A 24,921-nucleotide genomic window follows, 5' to 3' on the forward strand; every position below is an offset into this window, starting at 1 on the left:
CTGCAAACAAGACCAGTTTATTGGTGTTAATGAACTTAATTTCGAAAGAGTCTTTCAAATGATCTATCGACTTTCCTTCCTCACTTCCTGTCAAGGGGCTCTTTATTTTGTCCCAAAAAAACTTAGACGGTTAGAAACCTCCAAGTGCCTTAGTGAGAACATCTGAGGACAGTACAGGCATGTATAATAGCAGTTTTCCTATTTGAAAAAAAAAATTAATATCGAACGAGGCTGTAGTTTACAATATATGCTAAACATGTTGTAATAGTAACCCTTCACGGGGCAGTCAAAGTGTGAAATAGTTCGAAAAAATGACAATGATTTTCTATTGCAAACAATTTCAACCGCAAAAATGATGGAGTTTAAAAAAAAAGGACCAGCAGGTCCCAAGTGGTCATCACCCCCACTCCCTTACTAATGATCTGGTGGGCGTGTCGTACCACAGAGCAGCACACGTCTATTTCTATAACACATGGGTAAATATGATGGGATATGTTAGACAAAATGGTTCGGCCTCTTCCAGGTGCCCTCTTCCAAGGTGTCAACGATTGCGGTGTTGAACAGGCCTTGGCCCTCGCCCATAAGGCAAAAAAATCGATGAGCCTGATTTCATTACAGCGGAAAAGTGATGTTCCATGTGTTCGGATCTCAATCCCTTGGGTAACCAACCGAGTTTTGATTAATTAATGAGAGCTATCGTCAAAGCAATACCGATTTTTTTTAGAAAGCTGCATGAGGGTGGGACGATTATTTCAAAGAATGTTTTTAGTATATTTTATATTCTCCCTCATCACAAGTGAGAAAAGGTAAGTAATCACGCGTTGAAAGTCGAAAGTCCCGTTATTCACACAAAGGCAGGGGACAGTTCCCGAAATTGCGAAAGGCATACCCTTTTAGCTTCCAGCCAACAAGGCCGTATTCTAGAGACCTATGGGAGGATCCACGTAAGATCTGAAGCTTTAATCAAGCGAAAGTCAAGGCAAGGCAGTTTCCGACACCTACCTATATCTCCAGTGAAACTAGGGAGGTTTCCCTTGTGAACTGCACATTCCAATCTTAAAACAATAACAAAGACATCCCCAAGAATGATCCGATTTTCATGATCTATTACGCAGGGTAGAATAAGCAGTCATAGGAACATTTGCTTCATGGGAAAACGCGTATAACCTTAAACGAAGTGTACGTGGATCCTTGTCGGGAACAAAGAGTATCTTATCCAGGTTCACCGACATGAAACCTAATGTTTGGCCCCACGTTGCACGGCACTTATAATGGTGTGGATGCTGAAGATGGCGAAAATTAACAATTTGTAGATAGCTCAGGTGGTAATCTTGGGCATTCTCAGCATCGACACTTATTACTAGATCCACCATGTTCAGTGCCTTATTTCTTGCTTCTACCATTGAAATTTATTTTCCTATTGAACCCAAAGGGCTTTATGAAGGGACCTATTTGCACATTCGTCTTTAGCAAGGAAATTACGATAAAAATAGAAAACAAATCAGTTTGTACACGTGATACGATGAAAATTTCACTCTAAATTTTTATTACTACAAAATATTCTGAAATTTATGAATTATTGGGATTTTTCCATTAAAATTCGGCCTCCCTACATTCACACCTCTCTTGACTTGACTTTGAGAAATCATCACTACCTGTACTCCTGTGCTCATTTTCCGCGTCAGCCGACCCCCTTTTCAAAAATATCCATCAAGTAATCCCACAAACGCAAGATCATCCTCATAATTAATAATAATATGAAAACGGTGTCAAATATGGCCCAGTTATTCATTCTACGTCTAAACCGTGAAAATAGTTCTTCGAGGTAGTTTCCATTACAAATGCAACTAGGTCAATTCCTACTATGCCAGGGAGAACAGTTCTTAATTAAAATTTTTTCACAATTTTTGTGGTTATTTCTTCCTCAATTCAACACAATATTCCTGCGTTTTCAGCGTTTTCTTTCATTTTTTTCAAAAAAAAACTTGGAATAAAATATGAAGGCCGAGGAAATTCGTAAATAAAAGCATTTAAATTGATGAAAACAGAAGTTTGTATTTGTATTTGATTTTCCAAATTTTGTGTAGAATAATGATGTTTTGGGCTGTGTATGAAATTGTCTCCGTATTTAAAAGTGGCCACGACGTAAATACAATAAAAAAGAAACATTGAATGAAGATGCTAATGAATGATATATGCACACTTAAAATTAGCAATGTGTCGTTTAAGTAGGTTTCAGTGGAATTGATATTTTGTTATTTTGCCATTGGTTGGCAAGTGTGAATGACCCTAACGTGAAAATTGTTTGGAATTTTAATAGGTTGTAGTAATAGTTCTGCCAATTTAGCTGGAATGTGTAAGTAATGAGAATAATATTTTTAATTCAAGGAGAAATAGGTGTCACGTGTTGTGTAGTCACTTTATACATTATATCCATGCGGTTTTATCAATTGTGGTTATTTTCCCGTCAATATTCAATCAGGCAATGAATAAAGAGTCAGTTAATTACTTGACACGCAAAAGTTCACAGTCCGGAATAACCTGTATTGGAAAGGACGCTCCTAGCGGTCCGCTCAATTTCACTGTTACGAACAACAAGTAGAGATTCGAGAGGTAGCAGGACGAAGAGTGTAAATTTGGTGTCACTTTTGTATCTGACGCTAAGGAGTTCATTTGCATTCTTGTGTCATTGGGGTCGGTCACGAGTGATGATCAGGATTGAGTCAAAAAAAGTGGGCTACTTTTGGAATTCCTCCTGAATTGGAAGCTGAAAACCGCAGCAGCACTCTCAGTAGATTTTGGCTTGTGAATGCTCAAAATTGATTGCATGCAAAACTTGACTGAAATTGTTTTTTCTCGAATATAACATTGGTAGTGAGGGGGTGTGGTGATGTCAAAAATCCAGGAGCCATTCTCAAAAACCTTAACCGAGAAATCTGGAAAAAAGTCATAAATACCTCTATATGATATCTAGGATTCAAATTACTTTCCATTCCTATATCTGCTCGAATAAAGTTAATAATGGGATATTGCTATATTCTGTAAATTTACTAGAAAATTGGCTAATTTCACCCTAGAGCCGTAAAATGCAATGAAATAATATAGTTCAGAACATGGAATATGAAAATGGAAAGTTTAGTGGAAATACTACAATTATTAACATAGTAATCATGGGTTAAAGTTGCCTTTTCTGAGTTCATTTACTACACTTTCAGACACTGAATAGGGACAGAGGCAAATCACAAGACGCTGCCTCACTATCGCCCTGGAAGCACCGTGACCGAAACGGCTGGCAGGTGTTAAATACTTCTTTTGTCATTCGCATAGCACGACATGACTCCGAACTATATTGAGCATAAATCCCCCCATTCTTTGGGCCAAAGCTTGGCCGCAACTGAAATTTTTTTGTTTAAGGGCAACGGTGAGGCAGCGTCGGACGGTTTATCTCGGCCCTGGTAAGCCGTCTTCACCTAATATTTTTTGAAGTTTGGATGCTAAGCCCCAAACGAGGGGTCCTTGGAGGTAGAGGTAGTAAGTTGCTGCCAATTTGGTCCTGTCCAATATCAAGGGGATGCGAACTTTGGACCCTTCAAATTTGAAACAAAATATCGTACGGAGATTTTTAAAAGTCGCTCAGCCCCTGCTCGGAAGTTTTAAAGCACTTTCCGGTCTCAAAGAACATTGAATTGCAACAACGCTGCACAGCTAATTAGACGTGATCACTTTCCCTGTGACTTTTGCTACTGCTTCGTCTACTTTCCACTTGAGGCTGATACTCTTGAAAATGAACTTAGGGTTTTTGCGGTACATGAGGACATTTCTATTGCGTTCCTAATTATATCGTACAATTAACTGGAAGTATCCGCGAAAGATTCCCTATCGAAAGTTTTATTGTTCCATTGCCTTTTGGTACCCTTGCCACATTTTCTTTTGTTACCTCCCGTTTTCCGATACTGCTTGGTAAATAATCGCTCAGTAATAGCTGAATATACCCGTCAGGATACTCCACATGTCAAGGTACCACTGATAAATTGCTTGTAATTGCAAATAAAATTTCAAATAGTGTCAATGGTTCTAACAGCAGCCGTCCTCTGCAATTAGTTACTTTGTTGCTCCACTGTCTATATATATCAAGTTTTGAAATTTCAAGCAAAGAATTGTGCTACCGCCTCATCTGGCATTATTTCATGTCTCTTATTGGTGTTTTTCGAGGAATCATTTTAAATGCAATTCCTCCCTACATTCGGCTGAAACCACTAACAACGATGTCTATTCCATATACGTCCGATTTATGGCTTTTTTCCGTTCAATCTATTGTCAAACTGATGAAGTATTTTTCTTTTCACTATATAACTTTTCTTAGAGCAGGATCCCTCAATTTCTATAGATCAACATTTCGTTCTGCAGAAACTATCTTGTCTTAATTTTGCTAGAGGAGGAGAAAATCCTCACAAGACATGGATCCAAACATTCCATTTCTACCTCCTCAAACCGCCTCATACAAATCTCACTCTTTCTCCGTGGTACCATCGCAGGTTATATCACAACACAGATGTGCTCATTTGACATATACCTCCTTGCTTACATATACCTATCTATTACTTTTTACCTTTTCAACTTTACCAACTTCCATCGCTAAATATTTTAGTCCACCCAATTCGAATGACTGACTCAACAGTTGAATCAAGTCGGGGTCTAGTGAGGGACGAGTGATCCAACAGTTGAGTCAAATTTTTCTGGGTGATAATCGCAGATTCTAATCGCGCGTTGAATAATATAATTCACGGCAAGAGATACATGTCGTTCATACGAACTTATCTAAAGCCTTTAATTCCGCAAATGCAATATACTCCTCTCCAAACTCTCTCTGCTCAACTCCAATCTCCTCAATTATAACATGGCTTACCTTTCTAACTGTTCTTAGAGAGTTTTTTTCATAACTACTCTACTCAACTCTTCTTCCTCTTGAGTTCTCCAAGGCTACTATTTCTATATTTCATCAATGACCTATCTTTGCTTATCTACCCGTGTTAACTTTACGCAGACGACTTTAAATTATTTGTCTCTGTTTCTTCCATGCTGTACAGTACTTTCTTGCAATTCAGCTTGAAGAAGCTGGCCCTATATCAGCAAATGCCACTCGATGTTATATTCTCTTAAATCCTCTTCAACATCCTTTTTCTACTTTCTTAGTGGACAACCCCTATCATTTCTGAGCTCCCATCAAGCCCTAGGTGTAACCTCCTGCGAAAAGTTTCGATTCAATTCCTACTTCATCGACTTCCCCAATCGAATAACATTTCCAAAATGTCTGAGTTTATCCTACATTCCTCGTCCGACTTTATCTCAATCCAGTCCTCATTAACACGTTTCAGCTTCCTCATTAGAAAAATCCTTGAATATTCTCTGTAATTTGGCCTCCCTTCCGTAACTGTGACTGCCTTCATTTTAAACCTATACAACACAAATTCACCGGAACCCTTTACTTTCTAAAAAGAAAAAAAAACTTTCTCCGTTTGGACTAACCTTTCCGGTTCTACGCTCCTAATCTCCCCTATCTGCAACAACTCCAAATCTTCTTTAATATGCGTACTCTTTTCAGGCTTTGTAATTATCTGATGACAAAAACATTATGCGATGACACCTTTATGTTTTCTTACTAAGACAGAGGCAAATCAGACGCTGCCTCACCTCTGCTCTGGAAGCATCGTAACCGAAGCGGCTGGCAGATATTGAATACTCCTTTATATAATTCGCAGAATACCTCTCTGAGAGGTTACCAGGGCATGTGCCCTTTTAAGAAACCGTAAAGCTAAAGCCGTCTCCGCCTAATATTTTTGAAGTTTAGGTGCTAAGCCATAAACGAGGGGTCTATGGACAAAAAAAGAGTAAGTTGCTTCCCATTTGGTCCGGTCCAACACCAAATGGATGCGGACTTAGGACCTTAAACAAAGTATACCTGGTGACAGTTAGACCCCTTCATGCATTATCTTGCCCATTGCTTTCCGTAGTACATGCATTTCTTTCATTTTTTTAAATCTCCGTCAAAGAGCTTGTCTACTACTTTCACTCACTGATCCTGAGATCATAACGGTCCTACAATGTCCTACAAGTTGGTCTCTTTCTCTCTTCTTAGATTTACGCGTAAAATAAGCTACTTGTCTCCTGTTCAATGTAAGAAATAAAACAATAGTAAAAGAGCTAGGATGGACCAAATTGTTAAATGTGTTATAAGAGTGTCTTCACCTATTGCACATCCGGCGTCACTATTAGTTCTATCTTTATTCCTGATGAAACTCGTGTAGACTTGGGACCAGTCAATGATTGTGATAGAGCAACTGATACTTGTTAGTACAAAGTGGTCCAAAATAAAGTAATCCAATGTTCTGCTCCCAGGGCAGAGGTGAAGTAGCGCCTGATGAGTTGCCTCTGCCCTGGACGAAACCGTTAGTCATCTGTCTTTTTACTTTGTGCGATGAATCTTTTGTTGAATCAGTCGAGTGTCTAAATGCCAGAACATTTGTGCAGGAGGCATTTCATGACCAGGAAAGCGATGGCGAAATTCACACTGTGTCAAAATCACAGAATTTCCGTAAAAAAGTAGATGCATCATTTCGCGCTCTTGAGGAGTAACATATAGCGTTCCATGGTTTTCTAACACAAATTTTAATTATTTTTACTTTACAAACGTCACAAATATACTGATGTTCGACAGAGATCCCGTATACCCACAATTTGTTTTTAATATTTTCTTGGTCGCCCAACTAGTCTGACCATATGTTTTGTCAGTACTTGAAACACCTGTATGTAAAGAATAGAAAGTCGTACATGAACGAGCAAATTTATTATGAAAGAAGAGACAATTCTAAATATAAACTTCAGCATTTTATTCAAAATGATCGCCGCCTTTTGAAATACAAAGTTGCAAACGCTCAGGCCATTGCTCTATCGTCAGACATATGATTTCAATCGGAAAATTAGAGGGTAATTATCTCACTTATTCCAAATGTGATTGTCAAATGGATTTCAAATTAGGGCTGCTTGAAGTCCAATCTTCCTTTCGAATAAAGGGCGGCACATTGTCTTCTAACCACTGGTAGGTCACTTTCGCGGAATGCCCCAGAATCCTGTTGGGAGATCCAATTGATACCGGCAAACAGAGTATCGTTCAAAGGTTCTACAACCACCACCTTTGAACTTTTTCAGAGGCTTCGCCAGATGATCGAGCGCACACCCTATCATTTTGGTAATTTAGCAAATGGAGTAATGCATTCAGCGCTGCGCCGGATGTCATGCTCATGCCGTCGGTAATACCCAGACACACAGTTCTTTGCAGTATGGCTAGTTTATAGCGAAAAATCTGTTGTTTTACCTTAACCCACCACACTTTGAATGCATTAGCAAACATTGACCTAATGAGTCCCCATGTCGAGGCAAAGGTCCACCTACCAGCCCCCATAAGCTCTGACAGCTCGTTTTATCTTTACCCCTGCATGTTTGTTCCAAAGAAGCCTCCTGTCTAGAATAACTCCGAGATATTTCGCTTCTTCGGACAGTTGAAGAGTTGTACCCCTCATCTCTGCAATAAGACACCAACTGCCAATCAAATCAATGGCGTTTTGTGTATTTCTACACACCGTTCCGAGATCTCGACCAACAACTAGCACAGCCACATCATCCGCTTAAGCTTGAGCGTGTATTGGCAGATTTCCCAGTTCGCATAGTAGTGAGTCGATCAACATACTCCACAAAAGTGACGAAACCAAAAGATGAAGCGCAAAGGCACAGGACTTACTTTTCATTCAGTGGGTGCGATTTTAACGCCTCCGCGCGAATGTGACGCTCAATCGGTCTCTCCAGACATTTCAGCGAAAATGATGTTAAGCTGATTTGTCTGAAGTCCTTTGGATTTGAATAGTCATATTTCCCAGGCTTTGGTATGAAGACTACCTTAACTTTCTGTCAAGAGGAAGGCACGTAGCCCACATCAAGACATCCTCCAAAAATATTTCTTTCTTATCACTGAACATATGCCATTAATGCCAGGTGCTTTGAAGTATTCAAAGGATAGTATAGCAGCTCTCGCCTTTTCATTGGTAACAACCGCTCTCGCAGTGTCCAATTCTCCTGTATAGACTCAATTCTGGAGTTCGTGAAAGTATCATCTGATTTTCTAAGTAAGTCCAATTTGGCCGACTCATCCTTATTAAGGACTCTGCACAGCTTGGAAATCTTCCTCCTCGTTTTACCGCATTGGCTTCGGGAAATGGGACAAGCCTCTTCAAAGCACTCTAAAAGTGTGCAATTTAGAGCTTCCAATTGATCTTCTTCAAAGGAGTTCTTAGTTACCTAGGAAGCTCCACTTTGTCGCCAAGAAGTTCATTCAACTTTGTCCAATCCGTTTTCCAGGTATTCCGTCTTTGTAATAAAGACTGTTCGTCTGCAATAGTCAGACTAAATTCTAAGTAACGGTGGTCCGAGAGTGAGACATCATCTAGCACTCGCCAGTCTATTATCAACTCTAACAACTTTGAGGTGCAAATTGTTAGGTTGATTATTCCACTTCTTCTTATCCCCATGAACGTAGGGGCGCACCGTACAGTCGCGGTCATCAGACCAGTTGAAGTGATAAAATCAAAAGCTTCTCTGCTGGAGGAGTGCTTTTGCTACTGGCCCAACAAATATGTTGAGCGTTCACACGTTCACATCACAAACTATTAAGAATTCAAGGCACTTGATTCTGCATACACTACCAGATCCCTTAGTTCTTGCGCCGACAGAGGACACAAAGAATCATAGTGTATGTATGTTAAGTAAGCAGAAGCAACTATGACGTTTCTCCTCTTGCCATTAACCTGGTATTGTAAGTTGACCGCAATAAGGTCCTGGGAACAGAACTGTCCCAGCATGCTTGCCTCTAACAATTTTGTTATCAGCACGCCGCTTTCTTGCGTTCGGTTTCTCTAGATATCGTCACACTAGGTAGTGTAGCAACACCGTTGTCGTCGCCCTCCCAGATTTTTGATGTCCGGGCTGCATGGATATGTTTCCACATACCATAATTAGATCAGTTGCGTTCAAATCACCAGCTTTCCTTTTTTCCGCTTTTCCTGACAGAGGCGGAGGAGAGGCAAGTTTGTGGTCCCTTCTTCTTTACGGCTAAAGTTTCCCTCTGCCGAGCTTTCCTCTCCCGCTTTTTGGAAGGGTTAGGCAATAGTGTCAGCGACAGTTTGGTCATAGTCAGATTCCCAGTTCTTTCCATTAAGCGAGTTGTTGTACTATCCTTTCTGTCTAGACATAGACTTCGGGGTTTTCCACTGAAGTAGAGAGTGGAGAGTGACGTCTACGTTTTTGGATATTCTTAGTGTTGAAGTAAACGACCACACAAACTACCAGCTCCCCCGCTACGACAGGGTGGTGTCCTAAGGGGCTCTCTGACTACGAGCAAAATCTGGCCACCCACGTTTCCGTCGGACAACAACATCTCCAGTCTCTCTGTATAATTCGGCTTAATCAGCGCATAAATCTGATTCGCAGTCTTGCCTGCTTTGTGAAGGCATGACATTGGCCACGCGCACATGATAATGATTCCACTGCATTGTGGCTACTATTCAATGCGGCGACCGTCGCAATGTAGAGCTGTGTTCGGAAAATGGTAACATTGCTTTCTCCACGGTTTTTAAATTTCGTAACGTAGTGACGAAATATATGGCCAGACTAGGTAATTCCGATCTAAATCGATCAGTGGAACCTCATCTCTGATAATGTAAACTGGAAAGAAAGGTTATCAAACTGATCTTTTCAGGATAATTTCCGATTTTTTAAGGTTTTGTGTCTGTCTACCTCTCTGTCTATCACACCCGATTTGCTCGGAAACGGCTGAACCGATTGTCCTGAAATTTTCGGGTTATGAATCCGGCCAACTTGAAAAATGTAGTTCGAAAAATGTAGTTGCGCCAAAATTCAAAATTAAAGTGTTTAGATATTTTCCTCATCTGGATTTTTTGTGTACGTCATTATTAAGGTGTTAGTTAGTTTTTTCTTTAAAAAAAATAGGATTTTGAAATGTCTACAGTGGCCTAACACCTTAAGCTACAAATTTTCGTTGTCCCTACTATTCAGTTTCTGATCATAACCTGGGTTTCAATTTGGTCGATACTTCGAGAACAACCAGCAATTGCAGTTGAAATTACATTTCACCACGCTCCAATTTTATGCACTTATTTACTCCCTAGATGATATCAACTTGATTACTAAATGAATTTAATTATTTTCCATCTTTTATATTTCTAGCTCAAGATGAAATCATTCGAAGACAACAGGCTCGTAAAAGTAAATTATCGAATGAGGTGAAAAATAAACGGCAACAACTGGAGGAAATGAATAAAGAAATTAACATATTACAATCACCGATGTCGCCGAATGTGTGTGATCAATTAGATCGTGAAATTGAAATTTTACGCTATGATTGTGAAAGACTTTGTCAAGAAATTAATAGTCGAAATGGAAATGCAGGTATGTATGGGGTAGAAAATGAAAGTTCAGCACTACTACTAGCGCAAGCTAGTAGAGTGTTCTTGGAATACTTTTGTATAATAGTTTGAATTTTCTATGTAGCTATTGGGTTGAGTCATAAGTTTTTTTTAATCATTTACTCTTTTACGTGTTTCATGTATAAACTTAGTGAAGTTTCTCTCTTAGTGAAGCTGGATCACTTTCTGGCAGGTTTGTCAGCGCTAGTGGCCAGTATGGCTGAAATGAGGGCGACGCTGGATGCTCACCATTCGAGCGCCAGGTCGTGAGTTCGCTCGCGGCGAAAAAGCCACTAAATGTACGATCCCGTGTAAATTCGCGCCTACCTCAAAAAACTAGATCCACGGGGGGTTCTCGCGACGGCCACCCAGAACGCAGCGCCACGTCGCCCAACAATTTATGACCCTATCAGCAGGCGCAGTTATCTCGTAGATACTGGTGCGGGGATTTCCGTTTTTCCCGTACCCCTGCACCATCGACTATTTCCTCAATTGTTAAAACTGGCGGCAGCAAACTCCTTCCGAATTAACAGATAGGACGTTTTCGTGGTGATTCATCCTGTCAGCTTCCCCATACTAGGGGCAGACTTCTTATCCCACTATGGGTTGCTGGTGGACTTGCAAAACAAGTCTCTTATAGATCCCACGACCAACCTTAATTCGTCGGGCCAAATGGCATCTCACCCAAGTAACAATCTTTCGATACTTTTAGAGGACATTACCGACTCTCGTTTTCGGGCACTCCTCCAAAAGTTCAGCCAAATTACTACCGAGTGTAGTCTCTCTAAACCAGTGAAGCACAATGTGCAGCACCACATTAACCCTACTGGTTCCCCTATCTTCTTGAAGGTGCGTCCCCTACTACTCCAGAAGCTGGCTATTGCAAGGAAAGAGTTTGAACAACTTATGCAACAGGGTATCTGCAGACCCTCGGACAGCTGTTGGTCTTCCCCACTCCATATGTTCCCTAAGCCAAATGGCGAATGACGCCCCTGTGGGGATTACAGAAGGCTAAACTCGCGGACTGTTCCAGAGCGATATCCTATTCCACTCATCCACGACTTTGCGCATCATCTCGCAAACTGCCGCATCTTTTCGACCTTGGATTTAACCAATGCCTACCACCAAATCCCTGTAGCTCCAGAAGACATTCCAAAGACGGCAATATGCACACTCTTTTGACTCTTCAAGTTCACACGGATGACTTTCGGGTTGCGCAATGCGGCGCAAACCTTTCAAAGGTTCATCCTCTCGGTCCTGCAAAACCTCGACTTCTGTTTCATATATTTGGAGGATGTTTTGATCGCTTCCCCAGAGTCTGAGCACTTAGTCCATCTCGAGTGCATTTTTCAACGTCTCAACGGTTTAGTCCTAAACGTTGAGAAATGCAAGTTCCTCCAGGCACAGGTGAGATTCCTTGGCCACTTCATTTCCCCTGACGGAATACAGCCCGACCCAGCCAAGGTCTTCTATCGTCGTTTCCTGCCCAAGGCCGCCCAACACCAGTCCGTGGCAGCCTTTGAGCTTCTTCTCCAGACAGTTAAACCCCGCTTAACGAAACTACAGCACTTACGATTGAGAACTGCTCGCCGCGTATTTGAGCATTAAGTACTTCCGCTTCTCCCTTGAAGGCAGGCCATTCACAGTGTTCACGGACCATAAGCCTCTCACATATGCTTTGAAACAAAAGCTCGACAAAGCGTCCTCTCATTAGCTTCGACACCTGAGCTTTATAAGCTAGTTAACCTATGACACACAGCATGTGTCCGGCAAGGACAACATAGTTGCTGACGATTTGTCACGTGTCTCCGAGGTTAACATCCCCGCATCACTCGACTTCTCGCATCAGAACGTCAAATCGGTTAGTCACCGAAAAATACTTCTGGCCCTCCATGAATAAGGACATCAACTCCTGGGCCGGAGAGTTCTTCGCATGCCAAAACTGTAAGGTCACCAGGCATGTATGAAAAGAAATGGGCTCATTTCCCCGCACTACCAACCATACACCTGGATATTGAAGGACCTTTGCGACACTCGCACGGTTACAGGTATTGTGTTACAATCATCGACAGGTTTACGCGGTGGTCTGAGGCAATACCTCTGAAGGACATTACGGCGCAATCTTGTGCCGAAGTCCTCTGTCGAGAGTGGATCCCTCGCTTTGGAGTCCCTGCAGTGGTCATCACTGACCAGGGAATGCAATTTGAGTCCACCCTTTTCTCTGAATTAGGCAAACTCCTGGGATTCAAATGCCAGCGAACTACGGCTTACCACCCGCAATCCAATGAGATGATGGCACCGGATGCTGAAAGCCGCCATTATGGCTCGCGATGATCCGTCCTGGACTCAGGTCTTTCTTCTCGTCCTACTCGGCCTACGAACAACCCGCCGAGAGGAGTTTGCTGCCAGCCCCGCGGAGCTGGTCTACGGGGAGAACCCAAGACTCCCAAGTGATCCGATCTTCGACAAGAGATCGAGTCTCACAGATTCAGGATTGCTGCGCCTGCTGAAAGACAACCTTCGCCACATGAAAATCACACCTCCCACACGACACTCGTCCGCACGTGCCTGCGCGCCCAAGGAGCTGGACACGTGCACGCACGTCCTGGTCAGCGGATGCTGTCCGGAAGCCGCTGCAGCCTCCATACAAAGGCCCGTACCGTGTTCTCGAGCACGGAGAGCATTTCTTCCAGCTCGAGATCGGGGGACAGAAAAAGGCTGTCTTCTTACCCAGGCTGAAGCCCGTTTGCGCCCCAAATCAACGTCGCGTTTGCTTCGTCTTATGATGGGGAACACAATTCCGAAGTCAGTCGCTGAGACCCTGGGGGTGGAGTGATGTGGCACAGCGGGGTTAATAGAAAAAGGCTGTCTACAGCCTTCGATTGATCGATGGTGGCGGTGTTCTCCGTGGCGGAGCAGGACATGATTTAAAAAATGATGGATTTCGAAAAAATGAATTGAGTTTAATGTCAGTTGTTTTAAATAAGAAAGTTAAAGAAAAGTTTAGTTCATCTTGTATAACAAATTCATTTACATTTTTTCTTAAATGAAAATAAAGTTATATGAAGACGAAAGAACTCTGGAAGAGAGAAAGCTCAACTCTTATCAAAAATTACTACCACTGACAATTTTATTACATTTGTGGATTGGAAAATTAGAATGATAATGCAATAATCGATGTGAGCTTACTACTCAAAGCTTGTCATCAACCTACCCTTTAATTGCCACGGCAATGAAACTATAGTCCCAATAGCAATAAAATACGAAAATAGAAAAAACCTATGACTCAACCATAAAGAAACACTTTCAATGACCAATAAAATTGTCTCACCTTTAAACGTAACTTCTCACATTTTTCATAAGTATTAATTGTTAATTCTTTTCAGGTGTTTCTTTCGAGAGAGTTATTGAAAATATGTATAGCGGTCAACCATCTGGAATACCAGCACGGCAGAGGCCACCTCCAATACCGCCAGCACTATCACGATTTCGATCGCGGCAGTCACCATACTATAGCACACCATCAGCCGAACCGTCGAATGTCATTCAAAATCCCTACCAGCGATCACAATCATATCCTCTTCAGGCCGGTGCAATTCCTCCAAACCATGGCGGCTACGATCAAGCCGACTACACGAATGCAAACTATATAGATGACAATGGACCGCCATGGATTTGCAGCATGTGTACATTCCAAAACTATCCCTTATTAAATAAGTGTGAAGGATGCGATAATGTTAGAATAATTCCTGGTACTGTACAAATAGTTCCGTCATCGTCTGCATTGCCTGTCGGTTCATTGCTGCCACGTTTACCTAATCCTAATAATAATAATAATACTTCTCCTGCGCTTGCTGCTTCTGGGGCAGCTGCAAATACGATTGTGACGCCGCCAATGCAACCAGTTGTTTCTACTCACCATACACCTCTGACTAGCAATAATTTTGTGAATAACAATAGCGCGACTAGTAATCATAATCATTTACACAACTTAGGGTACTTGCCGGCTAATGTGCATAGTAATAATAGTCCCATTGTTCAGAATAATAATAATTCTGGACGTTCACCTAATATGCATCAGTTAGTTGCTTATCCAGCTGTGATGAATCCAAACTTTATGATTCCACAATAACTTAGGATAAGCTCATGAAGCAGGTTGAAAAATGCTGATAAAATCTCCTCAAACCTTTGGGAAATCATAATAAACGAGAATACAAACTAGCTGATTCGAAAAACGGGTCTTCCAAGCCTTCATCACAAAAGAATAGTTGAAAAATCCTCATCCAGCCTGAACGTCGATTTCTCTTTTGATCAGAATGTTAGTTCAATTATTTTATCCACAACGAGGTTTCTCCTAACCGACAAACCGTTCAAAACCCTGCGATATGCCTTCGTATTTAATCTTTATGAAATTTCTTAATAGATAGAAACGATAGTATAAAATTTAGATCAAATTAGTTTTATGTTACGGATAGCTTTTGAGCGATTAGATATCCTAATCGCACGTAAAATTATTTATTATAAAACCATTTACATAAGCTTTGGATGTTCTCGTCTGTTCCATCCATTCGTTAAAATTTATCTTCAGTTCGAAAAAAACCGCTGCTTATTATTTGATTTCTTAATTTCATGAACCCGGAAAGATCGTTACTGCAAGAATGCAAGTATAATACCACTATCTTCAGTTTAAGACTGTTTTTACTACTTCTATACAATTTTATCTTTTTCTATTTGATTTGTTTAAGATGCTTAAAATCCCACGCGCTAACCTTGAAGCTCCAGATCGGGTTTATTCTAAAAATTAGTATTCTAAGTGAAAAGAAAGTATTGCATTAAATTTTTCAAACCAACGACGAGACTTTTCTAGAGAATATATACATATATATATAAATTATATTAATGATCGCAAATAAAGTCGAAAATATCTCCTTGAAACACCAAAACAACTAACAAAGATGGCATGTATTTTTATATGTATCTCCTAGACATTGGAAAAATAATAAAGTATGAAACATATTTTTTAAAGTTTTAGAAAATTAACTGTGTGGTTTTTATTTTTTTGTGTACTAAACATTCGCATACATTTGCTCTGCCTATTACGGACATAAGCTGCATATGCTTATCGAATACTTATTTTGTCCTTTCTTTATATTCTTTTTATGATGCTGAATCGTCCATCAACAACGCAGACACGATAGTAACCAGTAGAGAAGATATCCATATACATTTGTCTCCAGGTGAAAATAGTAAGTAAATGTTCTATTTATGTTTTAAACCTGTTTTTACAATACATAGTATAGCCATAAGTTCTGTCAGTTGATACGCCGAAACTGGACAAAAAGTTTTACGTAGGACTGTGACAACGCGCTTGCTTATTGCGCGCTAGGTGCTGAGTTCGATCTCTCTACGCGTCGTTTCACACTTTTTTTCCGCTAATAACCTATATGTATACTGAATCTATACTGATTGTACGTAATTTCAATTCAACTTCATATTACCAACGATAAACTATTGTTACTGTGTGTGTTTAACACCCATTTTCAAATTTATTATGGCAACTTCCTCGCCGATTTATGGTACTCAAATTCAAATTTTTAGACTGAATGGGTACTGTGGTGCGACCTTCCACGCCAAATGTTTGGGTATCCCCTCTGCGTTTATAGATATTCGTGCAAAATTTTCACCAAACGTTACCTATCGTTGTAACGTCTGTTGTGGTACCACGCTATCTGATGCAATTCCGCTGCTGCATCAACACACAGCGTCGATTCAACATGCCGTTTCAAAATCGCCGACAATTTTGCCCCCACAAGCTGCTGCTTCATCGAGCACCAGCGTAGCCTCGGCTCCTGAGATGCCGCTGACCGGCTCTGCTTATACCTCGCCCGCGATTGCAGCCAACAATACTGGCGCCATAGCTAAGTCGCCCCGGTCGACTAATTCTCTGCCTCTATCTGTCACGCACTATTCCAGTGCGACTATAAAAGATTGTATCAACCCGACAACGTCCGCTAGCCAACTGAAAAATCGTCCTCCATCCGAGGCACATGTTCCCTACTCAGCATCGGATGCGCTACGCACTTCTGGCGATTGCCCTATTGTCGCTGCATTAGCGCCACCACACGCTTCCCCCTGTGTATCATCGACGCCCGCCACCGCTGAACCGCAGGCCTCATGTCGCCCGAGCGGCCCCCAATCGAACGTCACCTCGCCGTCGAAACAGCTGTTAATGTCAAGGCTAGCGTACTCCACCACGTCCGACGAAATTCTGGCCTATATCAGAAGCAAAACCAACTCAACTTTGTCACCTCTTTCATGTGTGAAGCTGACGAAGGATGGCTCTTCAGTCCGGGTGATAGCTTCCTTCAAAGTGACATATCCCCACGACTTCGATGCTATCATCCAATCTTCCTTTTGGCCTCAGGGGGTCTTCGTCAAGCCTTATCAGAGGACTAAGCTTCATTAAAATTTCCGGCCCGCCCGCCTGCCTTGCCAAACTTGAATGATTCCGACAACTATATACTCTTTTATCAAAATGTAAGGGATCTAAGGACCAAGTTGTCCGATTTCAAACTGTCTGCCTTAGCATTCCAACATCATGTCAGCTGCATTTCTGAAACCTGGCTGGATGACAATATTTTAGATTCTGAGCTCCTCGAAGGTTACTCGTGTCTTTCGTTGTGACAGAGACTGCACTGCGGTTGGCAAAACAACTGGCGGAGGAATCCTAATAGCTGTTAAGTCCCCTCTCCGCGCCGAAATCATCTTTTCCTCCTCCTCCTCCTCCTCCTACGATTCTGTCACCATACGTGTCTTTCCGCCAAACTCATGTCCCTTTATCATATCGTGTGTATATTTTCCCTGCCTAAACCAGCCTCTTCGACAGATTATCAGAGGTCCTAATCGTTTTGTTTTCCTCACTTCCTTTCATCCTCTGTGGCGACTTTAATCTTCCTATGCTCTCCTGGCCTTCCCTTCCTCTATCCACTTTCATGTACACCTGAAGCGTCCTCCAGTTTAACCTTCCTAGAAACCACTTTGATCGCACTCTTGACCTTGTCCTCTCTAACCTTCTTGTGCGTTGTATTTCCCAATCACTTCATGCTCCGTCTTACGTTGCCCTGACGCCCATCATCCTGCTCTCGAGTTCGATGTTCACATATTCCGACTCCAGTCTCCTGCCGCTCGCAAGTCTACCATGTTCAACTTTCGTAAGGCGAACTTCGAAGGTCTGAACTCAGCCCTGGCGTCAATCAACTGGGCCCCCTCCTCTCTCCATTTACGTGTGACCAAGTACTCAACACTTTCTATACCAATTTATATGATCTTCCTTGTTACGTTCCCTCCTCTCCTAAGTGCTTGCGCTCTTACTCCATATGGTTCACCACTGAAGTTCACAAAAAACTACGTCAAAACCAAACTGCGAGAAAGAAGTTCCTATCTTCTAGGAACGATGCTGATTTAGTTTTTTCAAATCTCTACGTTCCTCGATCAAATCCTTAATACGTAAGTCTAGAAACGAATATTTGACCAGTGTGGAAGACTCACTAAAGCGCGGAAACCTGAAACCTTTCTGGTCCCACATTCGTAACTCCCACTGCCCTGCCCAGTTATCCCCTCCGTCCATTAAATTCTCTGGCTTCTCAACTAACTCCCCCCAACTATTTTGTGATTTACTCTGCCGCTACTTTTCGTCAGTCTATATTCCCCCTCCTGGATGTAGCCTGCTCCGCCTCGCCCACCATTCCTCTTCTTACCCCTATCCCTGTCGAATACCTCATTGGCAAACTTGATGCAAATGTCGGACCTGGCTTCGATGGTCTTTCAAACCTCCTTTTGCTCAAAACTGGTAAGTATGTCGCCAAATGTGTAAATTCACGGCAAAAAGTGCATATCATTTACACTGACTTCGCTAAAGCCTTCGACACTATAAATCACAAGATACTTATATCCAAACTCTCGTCTCTAAACGTTCCCATACCACTTGTTTTGTGGCTTGTCTCTTATCTTTCCAACCGATCCTGCCGCGTCTCTGTTGACGGCTGTACCTCCCGCTCCTTCTCCCCCTCCTCTGGCGTCCCAGAGGGTACTATTCTGGGTCCTTTGTTATTTTTATTTTTTATTAACGACCTTCCTCCCCTCCTTACTTGCTCTATGCAGACGACCTTAAGTTGTTTTCCGCGATATCGTCGCCTATGTACTGTGTTTCCCTTCAATCTAACCTGGACCCTCTGGTTCGCTGGTTTAGCGCTAAACGTCAGAAAGTGTCACTTCATTTGCTACTCCCTAAAATTCTCACCCGCTTCTTTCTCCTACTTTCGAAACAGCTGCTGTGGTTGACGGGCCGCGGGGGGGTGCCCGCGCTCCGTACGTCGCCCGAATATCTTGCGTGCTGTGCGTGAACGTGTTCGTCGCAATTCTCACCGCAAGCAGAAACGAATGTCGGCGGAAATGCGCGTTTCAACTCGAAGTATGAGTCGTATTTTACGAGAAAATCTCCGGCTCGGTGCATACCGGCGGTGCGTTAGCTATATTTTAACGCCAAAACTGAAGGAAATACGGCGAACTCGGTGTGCTGCTCTTCTGTAACGATTTGCCGATCAAAAATGTCGCAAAATTCTATATTCTAATGAAAAAATGTTTACCCTTGAGGAAAAATTCAACCAACAAAATGATCGAATATACGCAGTCAAAGAAAATGCTCCGCGAGTCCAACGTCGTCACCACCCGAGTTCTGCCATAGTATGGTGGCGCGTCTCATATCACGGAGTAAATGTTATTCATTTCTGCAAGGCCGGCATCAAAACCAATGCGAGCATGTACAAAAAGATGTTAGAGGATGTAGTCGAGCCATTGAGTAAATCTCTATTCGCTGGAAAACCGTGGTGCTTTCAGGAGGACTCGGCCCCCGCTCACAAAGCCAAGATAATTCAGCAGTGGTAAACGGCACATGTTTCTCACTTCATAACTGCGGATGAGTGGGCCTCAGGCAGCCCAGATTTGAATCCTCTGGACTACAGCCTTTGGTCTAAGCTAGAGGAGACTGCTAGCGATCGAACTTACACCGAGTTGGAGAGTTTGAATGCCAGCATCGTACTTGCAGCTCGAGAAATGCCGCTTCATACCGTGCATGATACGATCGATGCATAGCCTCACAGACTTCGAGCCTGTATAGCTGCTAGCGGCGGCCATCTTGAATAATTTTTTTTTCGTTTGAAAGCTCTATGTTTCCCTTTTCGAATGGTGTATTTTTCGATTGATTTGATTTACTACTGCGTGAGAAATAAAGATTTGTTTGACTGACAGAATTTATGGCTATGCTATGGATAGTCTATAGTTTGGATTTAAAAAAAAATCCTCCTTTTTCCTAAATAAGAAGTTTCGTTTTGCATTCATTCAGTTTTCTATTTAAAGACTTATTAAACTGGTTTAAGTTCTGATCTTTACTAATTTACATACTATACTATACTATACGTTCATATGTTGCATACGGTTTTTGGTACTTCCCACCATTGGCCAGTATTAGTGGAATATTCTTTTCGGCAACTTATTTCGTACAATACAACAAACAGAAAGCAACATTTGCACAACAAATTTGTACGTCTCTCAAAAGAAATAATCATATTCACACCTAATAAAATATAATAATATAGCGAATGACCTCCAACTTGGGAATCCCTCGAAAATGATTTCTACAGCACCATCAAGAATAGTCTGATGAAAAACGTCCATATTAATTAGTTAGCAATCATTAGGTTATCAAGAAAAAAATCCCGAATTGATCTAGTAACAAAACTGATTTTAAATTCAGCTTTTTTATGTTTTTAGTCACACAACTTCACTATTCCTTTTTCCCACCAGTGAATGTTATATCAGTCTGAAAAGTTGTAAAAACGTAGATTTGCGGAATAGCCACAATGACCATCTGAATTGATTATCTTTAATCAGTAGAACAGGGTCATATTAAAGACATGCATGTCTTGGGGGTTTATCGTGAGTATCTGCGGTATAGACATAATCGTTCGATCTTTTTGGGGTTCATAATCAAAGTCCCGCTGCTATGAACACAGCGATACTGGTTTATAGTGAGTGCATGCTCAGCATTCATACTAGTGGATGCGTGGATATCTAACATCTCCGTCACTTCTGCAAAACCGCAAACTACCTAGCTAAGGGTACATGCGCTAAGAATTCTCCTCGCATATGTCCCCAGAGGGCCACCAGGTTCAAATAATGCCAGATAATTTCCGCTGAGGTTTCATGGTGAAGGTTACATCAGATATGTCCCGTGCAGGCTCGAGTCTGTTCGCTTTTCTTAAGTACGTGGGGATGACACTCTCCAACGGCTTAACTAGAATCAGTTGAGTGATACAAAACATAAGACATCACAGGACAACACTAACACAAAACATTGAATTGATGGCTGTCCACCATGTCCACTATGGCCATTCGCCCATCACACTGCAAACGAAACAACTTCGAGAAATGAAGATTCTTGCACTACACTACCGTCGAATATTCACCCAATAAATATATGGTCGCCATACACCCATTGTTGTCAACCACATCTACACGCCATCGTACACGATCCGCTCAAATGCGCTTAAACTCCTCCCACCGTACTCCATGGAAACAACGCACAAAGTTGTTCACAGAGCCTTGAAGGTTTCAAGTAACAGTGGCGGTCGCTTTCTATGTGCTACTTCCATATAACAACACAGAAAGAACTTTAGCACAAACCAGTCTCAACTCGATCTTGGTGTTGGGATAATTGCACTGCTGCGCTCTTTTAAGCAGCAAAAGCGGATCTATCGCTGTTAATGTGCAAAATTTTTTTTTAGTTCGCGACGCGCGAAATTTATCCTCCTTGGAAGATTGAAGAGCTTGCGATGATCGCTTACATAATTCACTTGTCGTCTGAGCCTTGTAGAATTATCATGCTGATCTGACGGTAAATGTCTGAAATAATCCGCCTGATAATATTGACGAGCATCGGGTCACTATTGAAAAAGCTCTTTTCTCCGACGCTACTCAGATCGTCGGCTTTGTCCTGAAGGGCCGTCACAAGACTGATCGATACAACAATTAATAGCCGATGTTGAGGTGCGATGATCCCGTAGGACGTGACTTTCCCTTCAGTAATGGCCAGAAAATAGCCACATCTTACGAGAATATAGCCGGCCTGCGTTTTACTGTTCCCTCTACAAAATATAGGAAGGTGAAACAATTGTTTAATTTAGCATGTGTCGACAAGAACAAGTTCGTATGTGTCAGCTAAATCAACAATACCTTCGCCTCCTTCATTGGGTGTACCAAAGCTATTACCTCCATTGCACCGTTTGCCATCCGCCTTTTCGCCGACGTTATAGGTCCGGGTAGTTGCCAGAAGCCATCTTTCTCGACATTCTGTTGTCCTGTCTGTAGCTAAGGGGCGGTAAAGAAATGGGTGGTGTCATTAGGTTATATGACAACGAGCTTCATCAGCATCACCGAAACTCTCAAAAATAGCACATTACGACATTATTTTGAGTGCGTGGGCTACCAAAGGAGGAGAGTCATTTCGCAATTGTTGGCACCACGCCACCAGGTTGTTTGCAGAGCGCAAATATCGATGCGCCAATCCCGACAGGCTCTTGCTTATTCGGTTTAATTCCCTACTATTTGTCAAGAACCCTTGCTTATTCCTATTTGACCTTAAGAACAGCATGTTATAGGAATAATATGGCGGAGTTTCTAGAATATTATATTTATGGTCCTTTTTTCATTCAGGTTTTTAATCGATATTTTATATTTTCAGGAGTAACACATTCATGGATTGTATCTTGACAACTAGATAAACAGATCAGAAAATAACGTCCAACACTAAGGCAAATATCTGCATCAAATACGCTTTTCGCTATTTAGACTTCCCAGTAAAGGGTGGAAGATATCTCCAAGTGGATGTTACGAGGAAAAACGACCTGAAATCAATTAAATCCTTACAGAATCCTTCAAAATACTCAAGATTGAATCCTTGGATTGAAACGCACTTTCACCGTGATATTATTTTAAACAAGAATGCAATTTAACAATTTGTAAAAATTTATGTAAATACGATAAATTCTAGGAGAAACAAACACAAAACATTTCGTCTTAGTAAAGAATATTTTTCTATGGAATGTAAATAAAAATTTCCTTTGTTTTTATTTATGAGAGTACCTTATAGAAATCGACTAGTCAAGTGTTTTGTCTTTTTTTGGCGAAAAAGGTTATGTATTTGATAGATAATGAAGAAAGCTGGAATAATGTTTTTATTGTGATGATATTTTTTCTATGAATGGAAAGTTCAACAAAATCTAAATGAATTGTTTTGAATGAAATAAATGAGGCAGATTTTTTTAATGATTGAAAATGAGTTGTGTATTTATGAAGTCCAATAAGTGAGACGCAACGGAATTAGTCTAGGCTTTGAGGAACTTTCTCTATTTAGACAAGATCAGACACTCCAAGCCCCAGAATGTCAGGTTCTTCTGTGCGGTAAGCGATGAAAAAACTGTTGGAATATGGACATCAGTTGCACTATCTTTTCATCGACTTTAAAGCAGCATATGAAAGCATAGCCAGGGTAAAACTGTATACGGCCATAAGAGAATTCGGTATCCCGACTGATAAGACTGACTAGGCTGACCCTGACCAATGTGCGAAGCCAGATAAAAGCATCAGGATCACTCTCAAGACCATTCGACATCAACAAGGGGATGCCCTATCATGTGTCCTCTTTAACCTAGCCCTCGAGAAAGTGATCCGTGACGCTGAGGTAAAAGCAAGAGGTACGATCCTCTTTAAGTCCACCCGACTACGGACCTATGCAGACGATATCGACATCATGAGAAGAAAGACGCACAAACTGCCTTCATCCAGATCGAGCAGGCGAGATCTTAGGCAAGAAGAAATATATGCCGGCAACGTCAGCACCAAAAACCAACCAACCAACAACATCAAATCGCATTAATCAAACGGGAAGAATAAAGATGGGAGACTACAACTTTGAGACCGTTGATAATTTCTCCTATCTAGGGTCGAAAATCACAACCGATAACAGCTACGAGGGGATCAATTAGGGAAGTAGACCTGCTATCCAGTGAAGAGCAGAAGCTGGACGATCTAGACCTAGATCTTTTAGGGGTTAGGGTGGACAGCGACGCGGATTAAAACGCCATGTCGGTGATACCCCGACAGCGGAGAAGGGTTCGAAACAATAAGCCCGGATAAACTTATCAGAACTTATTTCCCGGGATCCTACACCACGGTGGCGCGGCAACATTCTGCCTGACACCCCAACAACGAATAAAAGGGGAAGGAAGGAGAACTGGAAACTAGCAAAAGAGGTATAATCGGAAGCTAGGGTAAGGTTGGCAGCGGGAACTTCGAACCCCTGAAATCACCCGCAGTAGATGGCGTCTTTATTCCGAAAGCGGGTAAAAAGGATCCTTTTCACCCTAAATCTTTCAGACCAATTTGCCTAACATCGTTCGTACTCAAAACGGTGGAGAAGGTTAAGACAACTGTATTAGAACTAACGTTCTAAAGTGCAATCCTCTACATCAGTGTCAACACGCTTACCGGGCTGGACGATCAACCGAAACTGCTTTGTATCAGGTGGCAGATGTACTACTGATGCCATCGAAACAAAAGAAATAGCACTGTGTGAGTTTTTGGATATCGAAAGTGTACACAGAGATACAAGATACCCTGATCCGCAAGGGAGTGGGAAACACTCTAGCTTTCTGGATGGACAAAATGCTAGAGAATAGGCAAATAGAATTACCGATAAGTACAAATTCTATTGTCATGAACACTCCTCTTCAAGGTTATCCACAGGGCGGGGTACTATCACTGCTTATGTGGAGTATGGTAGTGAACGAACTAACAAATACTAGAATACAGATCCAGGGTTACGCGGACGACATTGTTTTAATCTGTATGTGATAGAATCCCAAGTGGATTAAGAGTTACTAGTGCCTGGTGCAGGAAGTCGGGACTGCGTATCAATCTAGCCAAAACCACTATAGTACCATTCACTAGGAAGCGTAAGCGTGATCCCCTGAGAACCATAATGTTACCTGACATGGATTTGAAACGAGAAACAGAGGGGAAATTACGTTAGACCAAAAATTACTTTTGAAGACGCACATCGGAAACCCTTGCCGGAAAGCTACGAGGGCTCTGATGAAATGAAATGAACTCAGCACACAAGACAGTCACACAAACTCCAAAGGCTGACTTGTGTGTGTATCAGTAGGCAACGTGCCCGACGGCTCACTGGAGGTCCTTCTGGGATTAACCCCTCACCATCTGCACATACAGATGCAGGCAAGGAAGGGAATATTCAGGATGGCCGGGAGTATCA

At 41.8% G+C, this 24,921-nt stretch overlaps 1 protein-coding gene across 5 annotated transcripts in view; it reads left to right on the forward strand.

Moving 5' to 3' along the window:
- The window catches only part of LOC119656320 (TGF-beta-activated kinase 1 and MAP3K7-binding protein 3), a 146,667-nt gene extending 123,751 nt beyond the window's left edge, over nt 1-22,916 (forward strand). For 4 of the 5 annotated variants that reach the window (XM_038062772.1, XM_038062773.1, XM_038062774.1 and 1 more), the window contains exons 3-4: nt 10,294-10,515; nt 13,919-15,572. In XM_038062772.1, the coding sequence (XP_037918700.1) occupies nt 10,294-10,515; nt 13,919-14,664 (968 nt within the window). In that variant the 3' untranslated portion in view covers nt 14,665-15,572. Of the gene's footprint in view, nt 1-10,293; nt 10,516-13,918; nt 15,573-15,721; nt 15,779-22,329 lie in introns of those variants that run through there. The other variant, XM_038062776.1, reaches the window with a different exon arrangement.
- The last annotated feature ends 2,005 nt before the right edge of the window (nt 22,917-24,921 follow it).

The sequence above is a fragment of the Hermetia illucens genome, chromosome 4, assembly GCF_905115235.1.
Source record: "Hermetia illucens chromosome 4, iHerIll2.2.curated.20191125, whole genome shotgun sequence".
Taxonomy (NCBI): domain Eukaryota; kingdom Metazoa; phylum Arthropoda; class Insecta; order Diptera; family Stratiomyidae; genus Hermetia; species Hermetia illucens.